Source organism: Sitodiplosis mosellana, unplaced genomic scaffold (genome assembly GCF_009176505.1).
Source record: "Sitodiplosis mosellana isolate CC-2019 unplaced genomic scaffold, AAFC_SMos_1.0 Smas_scaffold_6226, whole genome shotgun sequence".
Classification (NCBI taxonomy): domain Eukaryota; kingdom Metazoa; phylum Arthropoda; class Insecta; order Diptera; family Cecidomyiidae; genus Sitodiplosis; species Sitodiplosis mosellana.
The window spans coordinates 6,260,546-6,277,730 of NW_022601467.1; the positions used below are offsets into that span (position 1 = coordinate 6,260,546).

Sequence of the window (17,185 nt, forward strand, 5' to 3'; positions counted from 1 at the left end):
GATACTTAAATCTCAAAATATTGCACCAATGGTCGAACGAAGTTAAGACATTAATCGTTGATGTGTTTTGTTCGTTTCGTTTAAGGTTCATCGGAAACACCAGCAAATAATCCAAATCGTAAGCGTGGATCGCACCGACGAAAAAGCTCAAGCTCATCGTTTGGTGGTGATTCGTTGCGTCGTCGTAAACGTATCGATACCGAAAGTAGTAGTTTACATGGGTCGGGACTATCGCTATTTGAACCGCTTCAGGTTGATGTGAGCACACCAAGCACAAACACCGTTATTTTAACTCCGTCAAAGATTACCATTGAACACAGCAACGATTACGAAGGCAATCGTGATAAGAAACCGTGTTCAAATGGACGAAATCAGGCGAAACGAAATCGTTATGTATCATCGCCCATTCAATGGTCCTATGCACATCATCAGGACGAAGTGAATGTAAACAGTGATCGTACGGATTTCATTGAAATCGTTTCGGAACCGGATGAACTGTGCCGCTCACACTCGGCCATGGGCCAAGCAAATACGAGCAAAGCGATGCATTCACGTGCAAAAAATAATGGTTACGATACACCAAAAAAGCCCAGCCAATGCGATGACTCAAATGCATTTTCCATTTGGGAACGGGCCACGGACAATGACGAACGTGAACGAACAATCATCTTCCATCATAAAAGTGATGTAGGTGATAAATGTTGCGATAACTATTGTCCGCGCAACATTGAATCGGATACGGAACTAGAAATTACCGCTGACCGCAGCTTTACACACACAAAAATGACCGAAAATGAAGAGATTAGCAGCGGTGCACAGCTGCTGAATGGCAAACAAACGTGCTGCACATCCATGTCATCGCTAGAACTATTGAATAATTCGATGCCATCGTCAAGCGTTGCCGGTGGCACCAATAATTCCACGGCACTGGCCAATTTTCAAAAGAATAATATCTCACAAACGGGATCACATCGATATTTAGACTTAACATCGGATATTCGTCGTTATTCGAAAATTACCAATTTTGAACAACAAAACGCATCAAACCTACTGCCAAACTATTTATCGCGCTCATCAAATACAAATCTTAACGAACCGCCAACCGGAACATCTTTCGAACTATTCAACATACCGTCAACATCGATGTACGATAAACCATTTGGAAGCATCAATTTAACAATGCAAAATCATTTCGAACCACAATCATCTTCAAGTGAGTCATTTTTGAACTTTTGTTTTGAGTAGCTATTGCATTAATTGTAGTTGTATGAGAGTTGTGTGCTTCATTTGCACACTTTCCCATTCGTGACATTGACACGTTGATTCTCACATTCACAGGCACTGGAACACAACGTCAACAAGCAAACAATTTTAACAGTAATAATGATAGTTATAGTTGTAGCAATGTTAGAACTGAAAATACGACATCGAACAATAATCAATTAGAAGCTTGGTCCGATGGCGATAATCAGCAAACAAATGCAGGCCAAACATCTGTTGCCGCTGCCGCTGCCGCTGCCGTCGTCGCCAATACAAATAGTTTGTCAACTGACCAAAACAGCATGAACAGTTCAAGCTATCACTTTGCTCCGCACACAACGCCACAATTGAACACAAACATAGCAATCACAAGCGCTGACACCAACCACAGTAACAATAACAATAATCTACCAATTTTATTGAACAACAATAACAATTCTAATGATATCGGCACATCTACCCGACTTCGGACGAAATTCAGCAAATTTAAAAAGTTTTTCACAAAAAACTAAAACATCAAACGATGAATTGAACAAAACCAAACAGAATGTTGACATTTTTATGCTATTTGCCAAGAGTTGAAACTAAAATTACAAAAGAAACGAAATGATAGAGACGAAATCACATTTGCTTCTAATAAAATCAACTGAAAAAAAAACGCTTTCTAACTAAATCGGATGATCAAAAAATTCAAATGCGCAAATCGCGCATTATTCGACACGGAATAAAAGCAAATAAAACTAAAAAAAAAAAAATTGTAGAAACAAACCGTTTGCAGCACATAATGTTTGTAACACTTCGTATTTAGAGAGAAAAACAAAAATCAACAACCAAAAAAAAACTTATATGGCAAACAATGAAAAACAATATACTTCATAGGAACGAACAGAAGATGAACAAATAAATCGTCGACATATGTAGTACGTACTCACGTAAGCGCACCCGAACATTTAAACAAGACCTCTTTAACTGAGAAGAAGGATACAAAACAATTTATTGACATGTCTTTCGAGTTCTTTTTTTTTTAAATCTATTATTTATTATAAGTTTATGAATGGAAGGACTGACGAAAAAATGCAACAATTTTCAGTCAGTGGTAGAAACAGAAGAATGGATATATTTTGAAGAAAGAAAACGAATAAAGAAAAACCAAGGCAGCAAGCAAAGCACGAACGCAACAATGTAATTGAACATGCAACGGAATTTTCATTTCTATACACAAGAATTGAATTGTTGCATCGAACAAAAAAATTGATGTTATTGAGTGTGTGAGAGAGAAAGAGACATGAGTATATCGCACTCGACTACGGAAAAATCTATACGAGACTCGACGATGAGTTGGTGTGTTTCTCAGTTCTCAATCCCGTACAACTTGACAACAATATTACATTGACAATTTTCGAACGGAGCGTTACCAAAAAGTAAAACAAGAAACTTATTGTACTGTATAGTATACATACCTTAATTTAATTAATCGCCAGCAATATTTAATTAGAATTAAAGTAAAACTATTGATAGAATATCATGTACTCAAGCATTCAATAAAGTGAAACCAAAAAAAAAAAATACTATCCAAAAAAAAACTTAGTTATTACTGAATTATGATAATGAAACCACGTATAGGAGATTGAGGGATGCAAACAAGAAATTTGTAGGCAAAAAATGATATAAACCAAACTAAATGAAAATGAATAATGAATTAACAAAAATGTTCAATCTCAAAGAAAAATCACACTAACTCTCTCACACACACACACATTAAGAGCAGCTAAGCAGCTTAAATGTTAGGTTATCACAATGGGACATCGAGATGGTTAGAAGTCACAAGAGAAAAGAAAAACTAACTAAACAAAATTACGCTGATAGTGTTAACGAAATTATTAGTAATAGTAGTTATGCTTACAAATCATTAGTGAAATGAAAGAAAGAAAATAAAAAAAAAAACAAAACGAGACACAGAGATAACGAGAACATAGTTCTGAATCTCTATCTATTGAATAAAAATGATGAATGTTGGTAAATGTGTATTTTACAATGTTAAATAATTTTGGATAAAAAAAAACGAACGTTGAAAACAGCAGCAGCAGCAACAACAACAACAACAGATAAAAACAAACCCAAGCGTCGGCCAATGGAAATGAATGAATGACATGTTTTCTTTTTCAAGCTCATTAAACAAAACACAGAAAAAACGCTCGCATTCACACTTTATTCATTGAGTTTTTACCCATTGCGCTGACACACACACACACACTTATATACGCGAAATGACTCGTTATTTTCACCAATTCACTCTCACTCGCTCGCTCACGCACACATACACAATTCATGCATCTGAAGCACTTGCCGTAATGGTGCTTCAGACACAATCTGTTCATTCAATTTTCAAGACGACGCATTGACGACGATGATGATTTGATTTTTCACACCCTCGTCTCCTGAAAAAAGAACAACAAAAACATGAACGAAGCGAAACGAAGAGAATTTCGTTCGTTATTTTAGTATGTTTGACATGCAATTAAAAAGCACACTGAAAAAAAAAATAAACAGAGAAGAGAATTGAACACGCACTGAATTGTGTACGGTGAGAAATTTAATCCATTTTTTGAAGCATGAAATTCGCTAAGGAAGAAACAAACCAATGTTTTTTTTAAGATCTAATGCTAATTTATGTGAACATCAAAGAAAAAAATTCTAAATATTTAATAAACGCACCAGTCATACCGGACATCTATTTAATTATGTAATTAGTACTAAAGGAAAACCAATGAATACTGATTTGTTGTAACGTTAATATGAAGAGACAGTGAAAAACTAGCGAGAAAAAAAACGAACTAGAGAAAAGCCGACAAAAAAAAACGGTTCACAATTGAAAATTGAAGGGATAAAATGCATTGATTTCGAGATGTTTTCTTTGTGTTTTCCCATAATCTGGCCGAAATCAACAGCACTTAGAGCTTAAGCTTGATTTCGCGCAGTTGCAATCTTATGCTAAATGTTACAATGCACAAGTGAACCCATTTTGTTATTGAAAGAAACATGGACAGATTTGCTGTCACAACGAACTTACACTTTCGACACACCAACTCACTGTTTTTACGTAATATCATAGAAAAGCTTCTTGGTTTTTAATTTTTCCGGTTGTCTTTGCCTGCAGTTGTTCATATAACACGAAACTACTAATGAACATGAAATATTTTGTTTTTGTCCGAAATAGAATTGAGACAAAAACACAAATCCAAAATTTACAACTAACTAAACATAATGGAAATCTTTAACGAACATAGTAAACAAACAAAAAATTAATGAATTTAATCATCACGATAACAAGATACTTTGAAGCTGCAGAAGAGAACGATGAATCGGAGAATGGAGATACCAAATAATAAGCATATTCAAACACGTGAATGTTATAATTATTTTTCACTAGCAAAACAAACGGAATTTTAAATGCACTCACATTATTGTTTTCATCTATTTTGGCATGAGTGTATTGATGAGTTTGAATCATCAGAAGAAGGAAACTACATCGATCCACTTTTTTACATTACACAAATTCATCAAGAATATGAATTCCATTTTCCTTCTTAAAACAGACAAATTTTGGGGGAAAAAACAGCAAATGCTTCTTCTGTTTCTTTGTCGATATCTAGTCCATGTGTACTTGAGTGGTTTATTATTACTACAACTGACTAACAACGGTTTCTTATCGAAAGTCTATTTAGTTCGTTTCCATGTGTTGACTGTTTTATCACGAAATCATAATTGTGATTGGCACTAAAACCGTGATCATCATTCGATCCGACTCTATTCGAGTGGCACTAAAAATGCGATTCTCAGAAACAAAAACCAAAAACCGGGCCGATCATTTTAATGTACCCAATTTTCACTGCTCAAATAGAAGCGAAATTCTTGTAGAACATAAAAAAGAAATAAAATAAATAGAAACTGATTTACTGAAAACAGCCAAAATAAACTAAAATAGTGTGTACTCTTTATGTTAAGCCCACATTGAACAAATTATATCGGTTGAATTTACATAAATTTTAAGATCGATTTGGCGACACACACACACTCACACAAATCCAATTGTTTGCTCAAATCTTTGTTTTAAATTTTGTTTTATTGCAAAGCGCTAATAACGATATATACTTAAAGAAAAATATGTGATCCAAATCGATAGAAATACATCCAGAAAACGATTATCGATTGTTTTTCTCTACTTTTTTTTTGCATCTCATCTCGACAAAAAATAAATAAAATGACTGTGTGAAGTCACAATTCATAAGGAAATGTGTGAAAAAGTCATTTTTGCCCTGCGAAAAAATTTGCATTGTTTTTCAATTGTTTCGTTTCTTCGTAGCTGACATTTGTCACAATTTATTTTCTTGCAAGCTCAATCAATGCGCAGTTACAAGTGCAGGGTAACGTGAAAAACCAACCAGGAACACACACACACACACATTTACGGTTCAATAAAAAAAACTAATGTATTGTCGACGTTTATTTTTCTATTTTTAAACCGTTTCCATTTGATTTCACGAAAAACTAAATATATAAATATATACATAGATATATCTTTCACGTTTCGGGTTTAAAACAAAGGAAGTAAGAGGACAGTGAGAAGGGAAAATGAATAAAAAAAAACTAAATAACTAAATAAACGAATCATAAACTACATTGTATATATTTATGTGTAAGGAAAATTGGAGCAATTACTAGGACAAATTGTTTGAATAATAATAATAATAATAAAAAATAATATTTGAAATAAAATTGATGAAAAAATGGTAAACTAATAAAAACTGAAAGTGTATTAAGTGGAATGAAAGTGTGTACGAACGATTGCATGAGAAAGTGTGAGAGCGTGGAGCATGTGTCTTCATAGCGATCAAAAGTTAGCATACAAATGAAATAATATAACGTAGTGATTGAAGGACAACAAAATAGAAAAAAAAACGAGAAAAAAATTAAATCCGATCAACAATTATATGAAAATTTGAAGCAAATAACACCTGATAAACCGATGAACATTTTTAAAAACCAACCTAACTGTAAAGACAAAAAAGAAAATGAAAGAAAAAAACGAATACTGCCAGTGATTAATTCAGACAACAACAATTAGTCATTTAATTTATACACATTAAAAGAAAAGAAGAAGAAAAAGAAAACAAGGAAATTCTTAATTATCATGACATCAAAATGCTGAACACATGAAAATATGACGGGATTTTTTGATAGTTGTCGAATTTTATTTGTTAATGGTGATTTGCTGTACATCCAGCTCTTCGGCTCTTGCCAAATCCGGATCGAATCCGTTTTGGTCCCAAAGCAACCAATCTCCAACGTATTCCATATTAACGGGCCGTTAATAACGGCACAGTGTTTGTGACCGTCTCAAGTCCATACCATACCCACAATATCACCAGCAGCAAATAAGAATCGAACAATTATCGGCATTTATTCTAAATGTAAATAATGAAACTAAAAAAAATAGTTTATAAATTTTAAAAATCGATAAAAGAAAATGCTAAACAAAAAATAAAGTAAATTTAAAACCATAATTTAATAATGTAGCAAAATATAGGTGAAATCATTTGAATAAAAAGAACACACACACACACAAACACACACAAAAAAAAACATATATATATATTATATGAGAATGAATGACAAGAGAAAGAGAATCGTGAAGAGAAAAAAAAATAGTAAATTTAGTTATTTGTTTCAAAATGATTGAATTATATATAGTTAATAATAGCTAAATGAAAAACAAACAAAAAATGAGCAGAAGATCCACTATCAGAAACCGAACGAACCAAGCGACAGCGATTCAGTGTGAAAAAAAAAACATTTAATATGAAGTGAAATGAATTCAAATCAAATGATAATAAACACAAAGATACCCTCAAAATTTCCGATTTGAAAACGGATTCTCAGTGCATACCTTCTTAACAAGTAATAAACGCTGCAAAATGGCCTCATTTTCAAAACAATTCTGAATCGTCAGAATCCTTCCAAATGCCCAAAATCATTAATCATTTGTCTAAATTGTGAAGTAGAAGAAAGCAAAATACTGACTAGAAATGGATAAGATCCCTTAACACACTGTTCCGTTGTGAGCTGCCGGTTCGTTCGTAATTTCGATTTTTCATCGATTTTAAATAAAAAAATGAAAGAAAGAAAGAATCAAATCAACGACTACTAAATAAATACAACAAACGACAGATTATGAGTTTAACGTAACAATGCAGCCAATTTCGTTTTTATTTTCCCCTCATTTTAATTGTTTCTTTTCATTTCGCCTAACAAATAAGACAATTTTAACATGAACTACATATTACACACCCGACACCAATAAATCGCAGCAGCATCCAAAAAAAAAAAACAACAACATGAAACAAACAATAAAAATTTATTCGATCTATATAAATAAATAATTAAATTTGATCAAAATGACACGAGCGTTTTACTTTAGTTTTTCATATTTGGTTTGAATCGCATTTTTTTTAATGTTTCGGGGCAATTATTTCCATTTCGATTGATCACACTTTCTCTTGTGAAAGTGAAAACGGGATCGTTTTTTTTACCTCGAACGGAATGAATGATTGACTCAGAAAAAAGGTGAGAATTCGTCGGTACTTTGACCTGTTTTAAGGTTTGTAAACAGTGCGACTATTAAAATTGTTTTGGATACCGTTCATCATGAAACAGAGCTTTCAACTGAAATCCAGCCATGCATTACATTGTGCTGGCAGTTTTTATGCAGTTCTTTTATTGTTATTCAGTCTTTTTTCTCTATACTGGTCATAAGCACCGAATTTATTATGCAGAATTTTTTCGCCAACAAATACTTAATAAACTTTAATTGCGCGATTGCTCTGGTGATTTAATATGGTCGCCATATTCCCATTTTTGCCGATAATATATTCATTTGGTTTTGAAAGTCGAAAACAACGGTTGAGTTGTCAGCATTTGCTATCGATTCAGATAGAAGTTCTACTTAGCCAAAGAAATTCTGCTCGAATTTTAAGTAAAAATCTATTTCTCTTCTTGAGATATTTTAAGAAAAAATCAATAAATTCAACTCAAAATCTCGGTTTATTGGATTTAACAAAGAAAAAAAATCCTCATTTGCCGAAGATGTACAGAAAATTCATCTACCTCATTGCATTTTGCACCGTAAGGAATTTTGGTTTTGAAAAACTCCTCAATGAATCGTCGTTGATATTCTTCTAAAAAAAATTTTTTAGATTTTTAGCTTCAGTTCTAAATGTTCGGTTGATGCCATTCCATTTTTTGAGTGTAAAGAACACAAGTAAGTACTGCTTATGTAAAAAATCAATGTAAAAAATCTATCACATGTGCTATAATGATTCGATGATCACCAAAAATGTTGTAATCAGAGTGCAAAATCAATGTTCCGTTGCTAATTATTCAATCCGAATTTTGTTTCAGTATACGATTGCTGCAAATTTTAAGTTTCGTGTGCAATAATACACAGCAGGGGGTACAATTTAGAGATGCATGCTATGGCTGTTTCTTGCGCTCGGTCAGTTTACCGGCTGGTCCACCGCAACTGATTGGAATAAGCCAGTGTTCAAGTATATACCTCTTCAACAGTGACTATCAAATTTGTGGTCAAGGCTTGGCGGTAAATAAACGAATCGGTTATCCATTTTGAAATCAAATAACAAAAATTCTGTTTAAGGCATCTCTCGTTGGAATCCAACCCGTAAATCCAATACAAGCGTTAACATGTGCAACTGGATATTGCGAGTATATTCGATGCATTCGCCGTATAAATGCAGCGATGCTGGTAAATATTTGGATTTTCGTTGGGAAATTAAAAGAGATCCTATAAATAAAACATCCTTTAGATAAACAGTTGCTTCACATCGAATATGGTGAATCGAGACTTTAATCGATTACAAGATCGTGTAAGTTTCTACACGAATACAACGGCTTGCATATTGGCAAGGACTCGATGCTCAGAAATAAATCCCATTACGGCCGATATTCAGCGACAAAAAGGTTCAATTTATCCGCCAGGCATAACGAATGCAGTCGGCACAGCTGGATATTATCATCATAATGCAATTCAAATTGGCCCAAATGGTGACATTAAAATCATTGGTCTTCCATCAGCCTGGGTGCTTGGCAATTCATTTTGCAATCATAACATTTCACTTGATCAGTCTCCTTACGGCAATACATGTCCAACATAACCATTTCAAGTTTTGTTAAAATATTAAATAAAAAACGATATCATATGCGCAAAACATTTTTTTTAATAAAGAAAAAGCTCTCGCACGATAGACTTCTGTTTCATTCCGATAAAATTGAATAGCCTTTTATTTGGTTGGAAGAGTTTGTTCTAAAAACCCTTTTTAATCCATGGTTGAACGGATTTACGAATTTGGCTCCAGAATTCATTTTGTGGTGTGCGTGGTCCTTCAATAGATTCTAAGCCATCGTTTTTTATGCCTATACATTGGTTGTATTTACGGGTGACTGGCTTAAATCTACCCACCGATCTAAAATAAATTTCAGGTTATTTTGACCCTCAAAGTGAAGAGAGAATATATTTGAATATTGTACCCGGTTTTCGCAAAATCTGCATAGACTTTTGGTAAAAAGTTCAGAATTTTGATTACTTGCTCATTCCTTGGAGGCGTATAAATCGAATTTAAAACACTGCGAAACACGTTTGACCTAAAAATCATTTGCACAACATATGAAAGCGATTCAAACTTGAATAAATAAATGAGCTTACAAGAAGCAATACGGGATATCCTCAGCGTGACCCATTCCTTCAAAAGGTCCAAAACCAAGGACCAGTTTGATTACATTCAGTGTCGTATTCAAATCAGTTCTAAAATTATGGAAGCAAAATTGGTAAAATTGATTCGAGCATTTTTTGTATCTGAATTTCTTTTTTACTCATAGCAAATTGTTTTTGCATGATGACGATGCAACATCATTGTTTCATAGCTCGAATGAACCAGAATTAAATGCGACATCATTTGAACGTATTGCGTAAAAGATTCGATTGTTCGAGAAATTGCACCAGAACCAAAATAAAAATTACGTATTTTATTTTGTTGAATTTCATATGCCTGAAAATGGTTGATCGTTAAGCTTGCGCTATTCAAACATTATACATTAATCAATCTCGGAATTTTTATTTCGATATTTCGGAACCGAAATAAAACCCCAGTACTGAAATTCCGTTTTTTTTCTTTCAGACCGGCCTTGAAATATCAGAATAAATGTTCGACAAATATTATTAAATTACCGTGGAATTGGTCGGTATATCTAATCCGGGGAAAATATCTAGTCCAACGTCAAAGTGGGTATTCAATGGATTAACCCAACCAAATACATTGGTCAAAAATACCAAATATTCCTATTTTATAATGAAAAATCTGCATCATAATTCTTTGATCAAAGCCATAATTCTCTGATGTGAGTTGCCGCTTACCGCGCTTGTATCACCACACATTAATTCAACGTGTATCTTGTCTTTTTTGTAAGTTTTCCGAGGTCCTTGCCATAAAAATGGTTTTATTGCTTTCTTTACATCTATTTTTGTGCAATAAAAAAAAACAACAAGCAAAATAATTTTGAACATTCCGATAAAATAGTATACACAAACCTTCAACAACTGCAGCCCAATACGAAGTGATGGAATAAGTAGGAGGTAAAAATGGAGTTTTTTTAACAAGCAAATCGATTGAGGAATTTTTAAAAAATTGCAACATTTTCGCGCCACTTGTGTTATTGCCCAATTCATTTTGATATATTCGCCTCATCATATCCAGCTGGTTATTGCCCTTGACAAATGCAAATGAACTGAATGCATTGCCGCTCATCAGTATAGCACGTTTAATATTCGATCTTGCCTTGGGATTTAGTACGAGTAAATGTGCAGAAACTCCGCCTGAAATTTTAAATTGCCAGACATTGAATGATGTCGAAGTTGAATACATTCAAAATATGTTACCGGCACTTTCTCCGAAAACTGTAATCAAATTGGGATCACCACCGAAATTCCTAATGTTTTTTTTAACCCATGTCAAAGCTAAGAGCTGGTCTTTGAATCCCATGTTCCCATTATACCCACGCTCTTCGAAGTTAAAAAAACCAAGCGGACCCAAGCGATAATTGATGGTGACCAGAATCACTTTTTGTTTGATTAAGAAATCAGGACCAAACAAAAAATCACTTCCGTCGTACTGATAGAAACCACCTCCATGGATAAATAACATCACGGCCAATTTGGCTGATTTCTTCTTTTTGCCCAGCGCTATACGGATTAATATCTGTTATTAAATGTTGTTCTATGCCACTTTCTATGTCGTTTATTACCGGGTGTGAATATATTCAGGAAAAGGCAGTCTTCACTCATTGCAAGAGACGAGGGACGTAAATTAAATGCGTAGCAAGGATTTCCATATTTCTCAGACAATGTTCGAATTCCTGGCCAGGGCTTCATTGGAACCGGTTCCTATACAATTTTAAACATCGAAAATGTATTTTTGTTTCATTTCCATTGAAAATGCGAAAAAGAGTTACCCTAAATCTTAGCTCTCCCACCGGTGGCTGTGCATATGGAATTCCCTTGTATGCGTAGTAAGTTTTGTTTTTATAAAATGTGTATTGAACAACACCTTTCAATATGCCATGTGATGTCTTGACAATCAAAGGATCACAATGAGCCACTAGCATGAAACACTGAAGAATAACCACAAACAAAATTTGTATTTCTAAAAACATTTGTTAAAATCTGCAATATTTGTAGCAATAATGACTGATTGCTTCGCAATTATTATCGCGACTGATATCGATTGTAATATACGAGCTAATTACTTTCTCTGTTCTCAATGAAGAAATCCAAGATGCGTTTGACTCTTTGTTTAGAAGACTCTTTGAACAGTTGTCGATTGTAGCACGCAATGTGAATGAAACATCTCAACGCTTTGAGTGATGCAAAGACTCATCTTATTTTAGACTTGTAATGAAGTTTTTTTTTGATGCTGTCACGGATGGCGAATTATTGCAATGGAGCCTATCCGAAGAATAATGTAAGAACGATGAATGCGCTTTCTGTTCAATTTTTTTCGCAACTTGGTTGACATTAAACGTACGATTTACATAGAGTTTTTGCCTTTACAACATTGTGATTGAGCTGTGTAACTTTTCAATAAATGTCAAAATGAAAAACTCGATAAATATTCTGCAATGTAAATGTTGCATTTTTCAGTTGATTTTATTTATTTATTGCATTTTACTCGCTAAGAAAACACTTTTCATAGCGCATGTGACACGGATAAGCGAAACTAAATGAATTTTAATGATTTTGACAGGTATAAGTAATGGTATCTAAAATTAAGTCATTCCATTCCTTGAAATATTCACAGTCGTAAGCAGCCCGGAACACTTTGACCTTTTCCTCGGCCGGTAAATTCGATGTTAAAAAGAAATTGATGGCCATTTCGGTGAGTTCTTGTTTGTGATTTTGCATGGAGAATATGAATAGCTCGAGAATATTGTCGGCGCTTAATAAATAAATGATCATGTTGAGAATGTCTTTCTCCAACTCGGGCAGTAAGTAGATTTGGCACATGTCGTACGCTTCAAGGGCAGCCTTCAATGTAGTTGTTGTGGTATAAATAGCATCATCACTTTCGGTGGTATTTCGAAGAACTGGACTGCGTAACGCTTTTCCCAATGCATGCTGTCTGATGCAATCCAAGAAATACCGAATGCCACCGATCGATTGGTTCTTCAAAAAGACCTGTTTGTTCTTTGACTCTTGGAAATCAGAGTTGAACATTCGGTTGAACACATCACTGTTTTCGGTTAAAATTATCTCGCTGAATTTAGCTGTATTTGTTTCATTACTTTCGTCCGTTTGTTCACCGCTAACAAACGAAATCAGATCCTCATCTTCTTCCCAATTCTGGGCATCACTGAAACCATCACCGCCCACAACGGTTTCAAGTTTGGAAATTCGGCTTGAATCACATTTTGCCATGGCAATGTCAAGCGTTCTGGCCAGCGCTGTGAGCCCAGTGGCTGCCTCATTTGTGAGCTTCTCATTTTTCGTTAAGATCAATTCGATTATCGTATACAGACCACCGTGTTTGATCAGAAGTGTTTGCAACACCTTTTTATCACGAATTATCATTGCCGAAATCACCGACACCTGCTTGTGCATTTCTTTATCGTTTTTCAATAAAAAATGCGCCATTTCGCCACGTCCGTAACCATTCTCAGCCGTTTCATTCAACAATTTCATCAGGCCTTCACCCACGAATTTCAACTGCCAAGAATCAACGTTTTTTTTTATTATTAGTAAAATATAGTACGATGAAATTTCGAAACGCAAATTTCGAAACACAATTCGAAAAAAATGATGACAATTAAATTCTGTCAATTCCAACTTACGTCTGAGCAAAGAGCACAGTTTCGATGCTCATTCACGGGATTTGCCATATCGTACACTTTGAAAATAAAGTTGGTTTTGAGCAACGACACAAAGTTTTTCGCCTCAATAATGTGTGACAAAACCATTGGTGCACCGTATGAATCCCAAGCTGCTTCTGGCGAATGACGTTTGTATGTAAGACGGCACGTTTTAATCAGAGTATCTAAGACTTCTGGCTTGCATAATTCGTTGATAGAAAGATGTCTCAATCGATAAGATGCGCTGCATAAAATCCTCAATACCAAATTGATTGTCTTTTTCTTCTCCGAAATGTCGGATTGGTTTGGTGATTTTCCCTTTTCTGAATTTCGAGAACAACGTGTGATTACATCTATTCCAGTGCTAAAGAGCGAAGTTCAAAACAGACACTTACTTTCTTTTGCCTCATCAGCTTCGTCGTGTTCACCCTGATCGGAAACATTCCCCTGTTCGAGTTCACACTTCGATGTCGATTGCTCATTCAAGATTCTCTGCAGGATATCGTTATTATCTTTGTCCAAGTCATCTTTTCGCTTTGCTTTCACCTTTGAGTCCGCCTCATCATCGTTTTGATCTTCGATATCGCTAACCACTGGCGAATAATCATCGATGTCATCATAAGCATCACCCACTTGATTTGCTGGCGACAAACTGCGTGGTGATCTGAAAAAAAAATGGCTCTTTTATATGGACTCAATTTAAATTATTATCGAAAAGTGAATCTTACGGGCTTGAGGAACTCGATGGGCTATTGCTGGGCGATTGATAAATCGAACCACTACTGGTTGAAGCCGTTGGCGAATCAATGTCTCGCTGTAAAAATTGAGTTCAATTAGGATTAGTAACAAAAATGAACGGTTTTGTTACAATTCTACTCAATGGTAAATCTTGACTTACAGGTATATAACGGGGAGGACTGAAATCCATTTTGATACGCTTTCGAAAGATCAATTCAATATCTTCATCGTCATCCCGTGCTCTTGCTGCTTCTCTGCCTTTCTGCTTATCCGTATTGTGAGTTTCCTTTAGATCTTTGATACTTGATTCCAAACGATTGACCAGTACATTCAATAGGCCCATATGAATCATTAAATCCATGCCCATATTATCATAACGGAAATTTTTTATACCAATCAAAATCTGAAAATGAAATAACACAAAACTATAATGTGCACACAATTCGAATTAGGTTATCGCATATTATTCTATTAATAAATAGCCTCTATTCGCTTCACATCTAAGCTAAGGCCAGCAGTACATCGATTAATTGTATCCATTTCGAATCACTTACCATTGTCAAGAGTGGGTCGTTATCTGTGTCTTTTGCCACCTGCAAAAGATGCTTGAAAGCCCCACTTTTTCGAACCTTAGCGCGATTGCATGAGTCGTCGGCAAGCAGGCATATCACACAAATGCAGTAACGTTCTTCAGCAACACTGAGTGCTTTATTCAAATCGGTGGCTGTCACTAGCTTACAAACCGTTGTCATTGCATCAGCTTCATTCAATATTTTTTGTCCACTTGATTTGGCCAAATTCGATTGGATTTTCAAGGAATGCGTACGGTATGGACTGTCACCACGTGCAAAGAATGTGATGCAACTTCCACTGTGCTGAACATGCAGGAACTGAAATAGGGTCGAGTATGAATAAGTTTTCAAAATGAAACTACAAAAACACACAGTTCCAAAGTAAATAATGAGCTCACATTATAAATGATTTGCACGCTTGAGTGTACACTGGTCACAGTTTCCAGACACTTCAGTATTTCCATCACGAGATTGTATTGCTCGGGATCGTCGGGAACATGAAATGCATCATCGTCGACTGGTCTGCTTTTTTTCAAAATTTCATGATCAAACACGCGACTGTCAATCGTTTCCATGGCTTGAATGTGTGTTTCCATGAATTCGACGCGTCCTCGTTCGTACGGATTCTCTTCGACGATAGATTTGGGTGAGGGTTTTTTCTGTTCAACAATTGTGTATTCAATCAAAATGCCAAGAATTTTTTCCACGCCATCCGATCGAACGAATTCATCGTTGAATGGCATTTCGTTCCACAGCAAACGTGTGGCTCTTACGGCCATGCCCATCGTTGCGACATCTTTGGTGTCTTCTAGCACGGAAGCAACCACCACACCAATGCCTTTGGCCAATGTGCATAATTTTTCATTGGATTCTCTGGCCAAATTACCAAGCAAACGACAAACTCGACATTGTACTTTCGGATTCGGAATGCTCTTCAGGATTGTCAACAACGGTGGCACAATCCCATTTGAAATGGCCTGTTTGCAGCACATTTTCTGTGTACAACAATTTCCCAAAATACTGAGCGCAACCTCGAGAATTTTTTCATACGGTTTGCTTAGCAAACGTACCACTGGTGAAATACCACCAGCAGCATAGAACATTTCGATGCCATGCTTATCTTTAACCAATTCCGCTCGAAGCTTAACCAAAGCCTGGAAAAAATAACAATCAAATTTTTTTTACAGCATTTTTTAAAAGAAAGAGCATTGCAACACACGCTCGTACAGCTGATTCACTTCAATTCAAATACGCGTATATCGTGTTGTCTTCGCGTACTGTAGCGTACAAGCCACTGCTCTATCCCATTTATATTATACTTGCCTTGAATATGGTGGCTTTATCGCTTGATTTTGTTGTGACTGAAATGAGATCGGCCAGTACACGTTTCTCCATGGTCGTTTTCACCTTAAACTAATTTAATTCAGACAATTAACACATGCACTATGCAAATCAATCGTACATTTTACGATTCCATTTCGAAAAAATTGTGAAATTTTAATCTCAAAATTATTTTTTTTTCATTCAAAATATATTGAAAAAGACCGAAGAAAAAAAAAACTTTAGTCGAAACGTCAAAACAACGCGTATGCACACTGACACACTGGACGATAAACGTAAAATGTCACAACTATGTGCGCGTGTGTGTATGTATGCCTTTGCTTTCACACTAACACACAAGCATACTATTTCGAATATTGTGTGAGGCGAAGGAATTATGAAATGAAAAATTAAAACGATTCCAAAATAAAAAAAGAAGAAGAGAAATAACAAGATTGATATTGAGAGCGATAAAAAGCCGAGTAATTTCAAGAATTGACCGCTTCACTTGCAATCAACATTGATTGCACGGTGCAATTAGTAATTTGTACGGCAAATGTGTTGCCTCACGTGAATAAAATGAGAATACCAACTGATATCAAGTTCCGCACCATTCAATTTCAAGAGTAAATAGACTGAAATTTCCGAAATTGAAGAGAGAGAGAGAGAGAGAGAGAGAGAGAGAGAAGAAAAAGCAGAAGAGAAAAAAACAAATGGCCAAACATAAAAAAAAACATTGATTTTGTTCCTTTTTACAGTTTTTTTTTTCTTTGTAACTATTTATTTGCTTATTTCTTTTTTTTCGATCATATTTTACTTTTGTT

At 35.0% G+C, this 17,185-nt stretch overlaps 4 protein-coding genes across 5 annotated transcripts in view; 2 read left to right on the forward strand and 2 right to left on the reverse strand.

Moving 5' to 3' along the window:
• LOC129578925 (glucose transporter type 1-like) overlaps nucleotides 1-5,553 on the forward strand; it is a 40,092-nt gene extending 34,539 nt beyond the window's left edge. The window contains exons 5-6 of the mRNA XM_055468232.1: nucleotides 86-1,213; nucleotides 1,339-5,553. Of these exons, the coding sequence (XP_055324207.1) occupies nucleotides 86-1,213; nucleotides 1,339-1,772 (1,562 nt within the window). The 3' untranslated portion in view covers nucleotides 1,773-5,553. The remainder of the gene's footprint in view (nucleotides 1-85; nucleotides 1,214-1,338) is intronic.
• A 2,991-nt stretch (nucleotides 5,554-8,544) lies between these two features.
• LOC129579384 (uncharacterized) lies at nucleotides 8,545-9,492 on the forward strand. The gene is made up of 4 exons (XM_055469450.1): nucleotides 8,545-8,578; nucleotides 8,667-8,914; nucleotides 8,972-9,079; nucleotides 9,141-9,492. The coding sequence occupies exons 1-4, from the start codon at nucleotides 8,545-8,547 to the stop codon at nucleotides 9,486-9,488; spliced, it is 738 nt and encodes a 245-aa protein (XP_055325425.1). The 3' UTR covers nucleotides 9,489-9,492.
• Nucleotides 9,493-9,572: 80 nt separating this feature from the next.
• Nucleotides 9,573-12,202, reverse strand: LOC129578929 (esterase B1-like). 2 transcript variants are annotated; one of them, XM_055468266.1, is made up of 11 exons: nucleotides 12,133-12,202; nucleotides 11,839-11,997; nucleotides 11,632-11,770; nucleotides 11,267-11,569; nucleotides 10,919-11,203; nucleotides 10,745-10,845; nucleotides 10,559-10,669; nucleotides 10,204-10,379; nucleotides 10,037-10,135; nucleotides 9,862-9,975; nucleotides 9,573-9,797 (listed from the first exon to the last, which is right to left on the reverse strand). In XM_055468266.1, exons 2-11 carry the CDS (start codon nucleotides 11,989-11,991, stop codon nucleotides 9,638-9,640), a joined length of 1,641 nt encoding a protein of 546 aa, XP_055324241.1. In that variant the 5' UTR covers nucleotides 11,992-11,997; nucleotides 12,133-12,202; the 3' UTR covers nucleotides 9,573-9,637. The 2 variants fall into 2 exon arrangements, with proteins under 2 accessions (XP_055324241.1, XP_055324240.1); XM_055468265.1 differs by lacking the exon at nucleotides 12,133-12,202 and having other exon boundaries at nucleotides 11,839-12,086.
• A 293-nt stretch (nucleotides 12,203-12,495) lies between these two features.
• LOC129578928 (uncharacterized) lies at nucleotides 12,496-16,991 on the reverse strand. The gene is made up of 8 exons (XM_055468264.1): nucleotides 16,365-16,991; nucleotides 15,440-16,195; nucleotides 15,024-15,359; nucleotides 14,630-14,872; nucleotides 14,460-14,545; nucleotides 14,127-14,395; nucleotides 13,714-14,054; nucleotides 12,496-13,588 (listed from the first exon to the last, which is right to left on the reverse strand). Exons 1-8 carry the CDS (start codon nucleotides 16,434-16,436, stop codon nucleotides 12,614-12,616), a joined length of 3,078 nt encoding a protein of 1,025 aa, XP_055324239.1. The 5' UTR covers nucleotides 16,437-16,991; the 3' UTR covers nucleotides 12,496-12,613.
• Between the last annotated feature and the right edge of the window lie 194 nt (nucleotides 16,992-17,185).

What these genes read in the sequence shown, in the direction of transcription:
- LOC129579384 (XM_055469450.1), top strand. Translation starts at nt 8,545, where the DNA reads ATGCCATTCCATTTTTTGAGTGTAAAGAACACAA. An exon ending in TTTGAGTGTAAAGAACACAA is followed by an intron (nt 8,579 to 8,666) that starts GTAAGTACTGCT and finishes TGTTGTAATCAG; the next exon opens with AGTGCAAAATCAATGTTCCG. An exon ending in GTATAAATGCAGCGATGCTG is followed by an intron (nt 9,080 to 9,140) that starts GTAAATATTTGG and finishes AACATCCTTTAG; the next exon opens with ATAAACAGTTGCTTCACATC.
- LOC129578929 (XM_055468265.1), bottom strand. Translation starts at nt 12,039, where the DNA reads ATGTTTTTAGAAATACAAATTTTGTTTGTGGTTATTCTTCAGTGTTTC. An exon ending in AGTTTTCGGAGAAAGTGCCG is followed by an intron (nt 11,204 to 11,266) that starts GTAACATATTTT and finishes TTAAAATTTCAG; the next exon opens with GCGGAGTTTCTGCACATTTA. An exon ending in GCAAAAACAATTTGCTATGA is followed by an intron (nt 10,136 to 10,203) that starts GTAAAAAAGAAA and finishes CCATAATTTTAG; the next exon opens with AACTGATTTGAATACGACAC.
- LOC129578928 (XM_055468264.1), bottom strand. Translation starts at nt 16,436, where the DNA reads ATGGAGAAACGTGTACTGGCCGATCTCATTTCAGTCACAACAAAATCA. An exon ending in CCATCGAGTTCCTCAAGCCC is followed by an intron (nt 14,396 to 14,459) that starts GTAAGATTCACT and finishes TTTTTTTTTCAG; the next exon opens with ATCACCACGCAGTTTGTCGC. An exon ending in ACTGTGCTCTTTGCTCAGAC is followed by an intron (nt 13,589 to 13,713) that starts GTAAGTTGGAAT and finishes GATTCTTGGCAG; the next exon opens with TTGAAATTCGTGGGTGAAGG.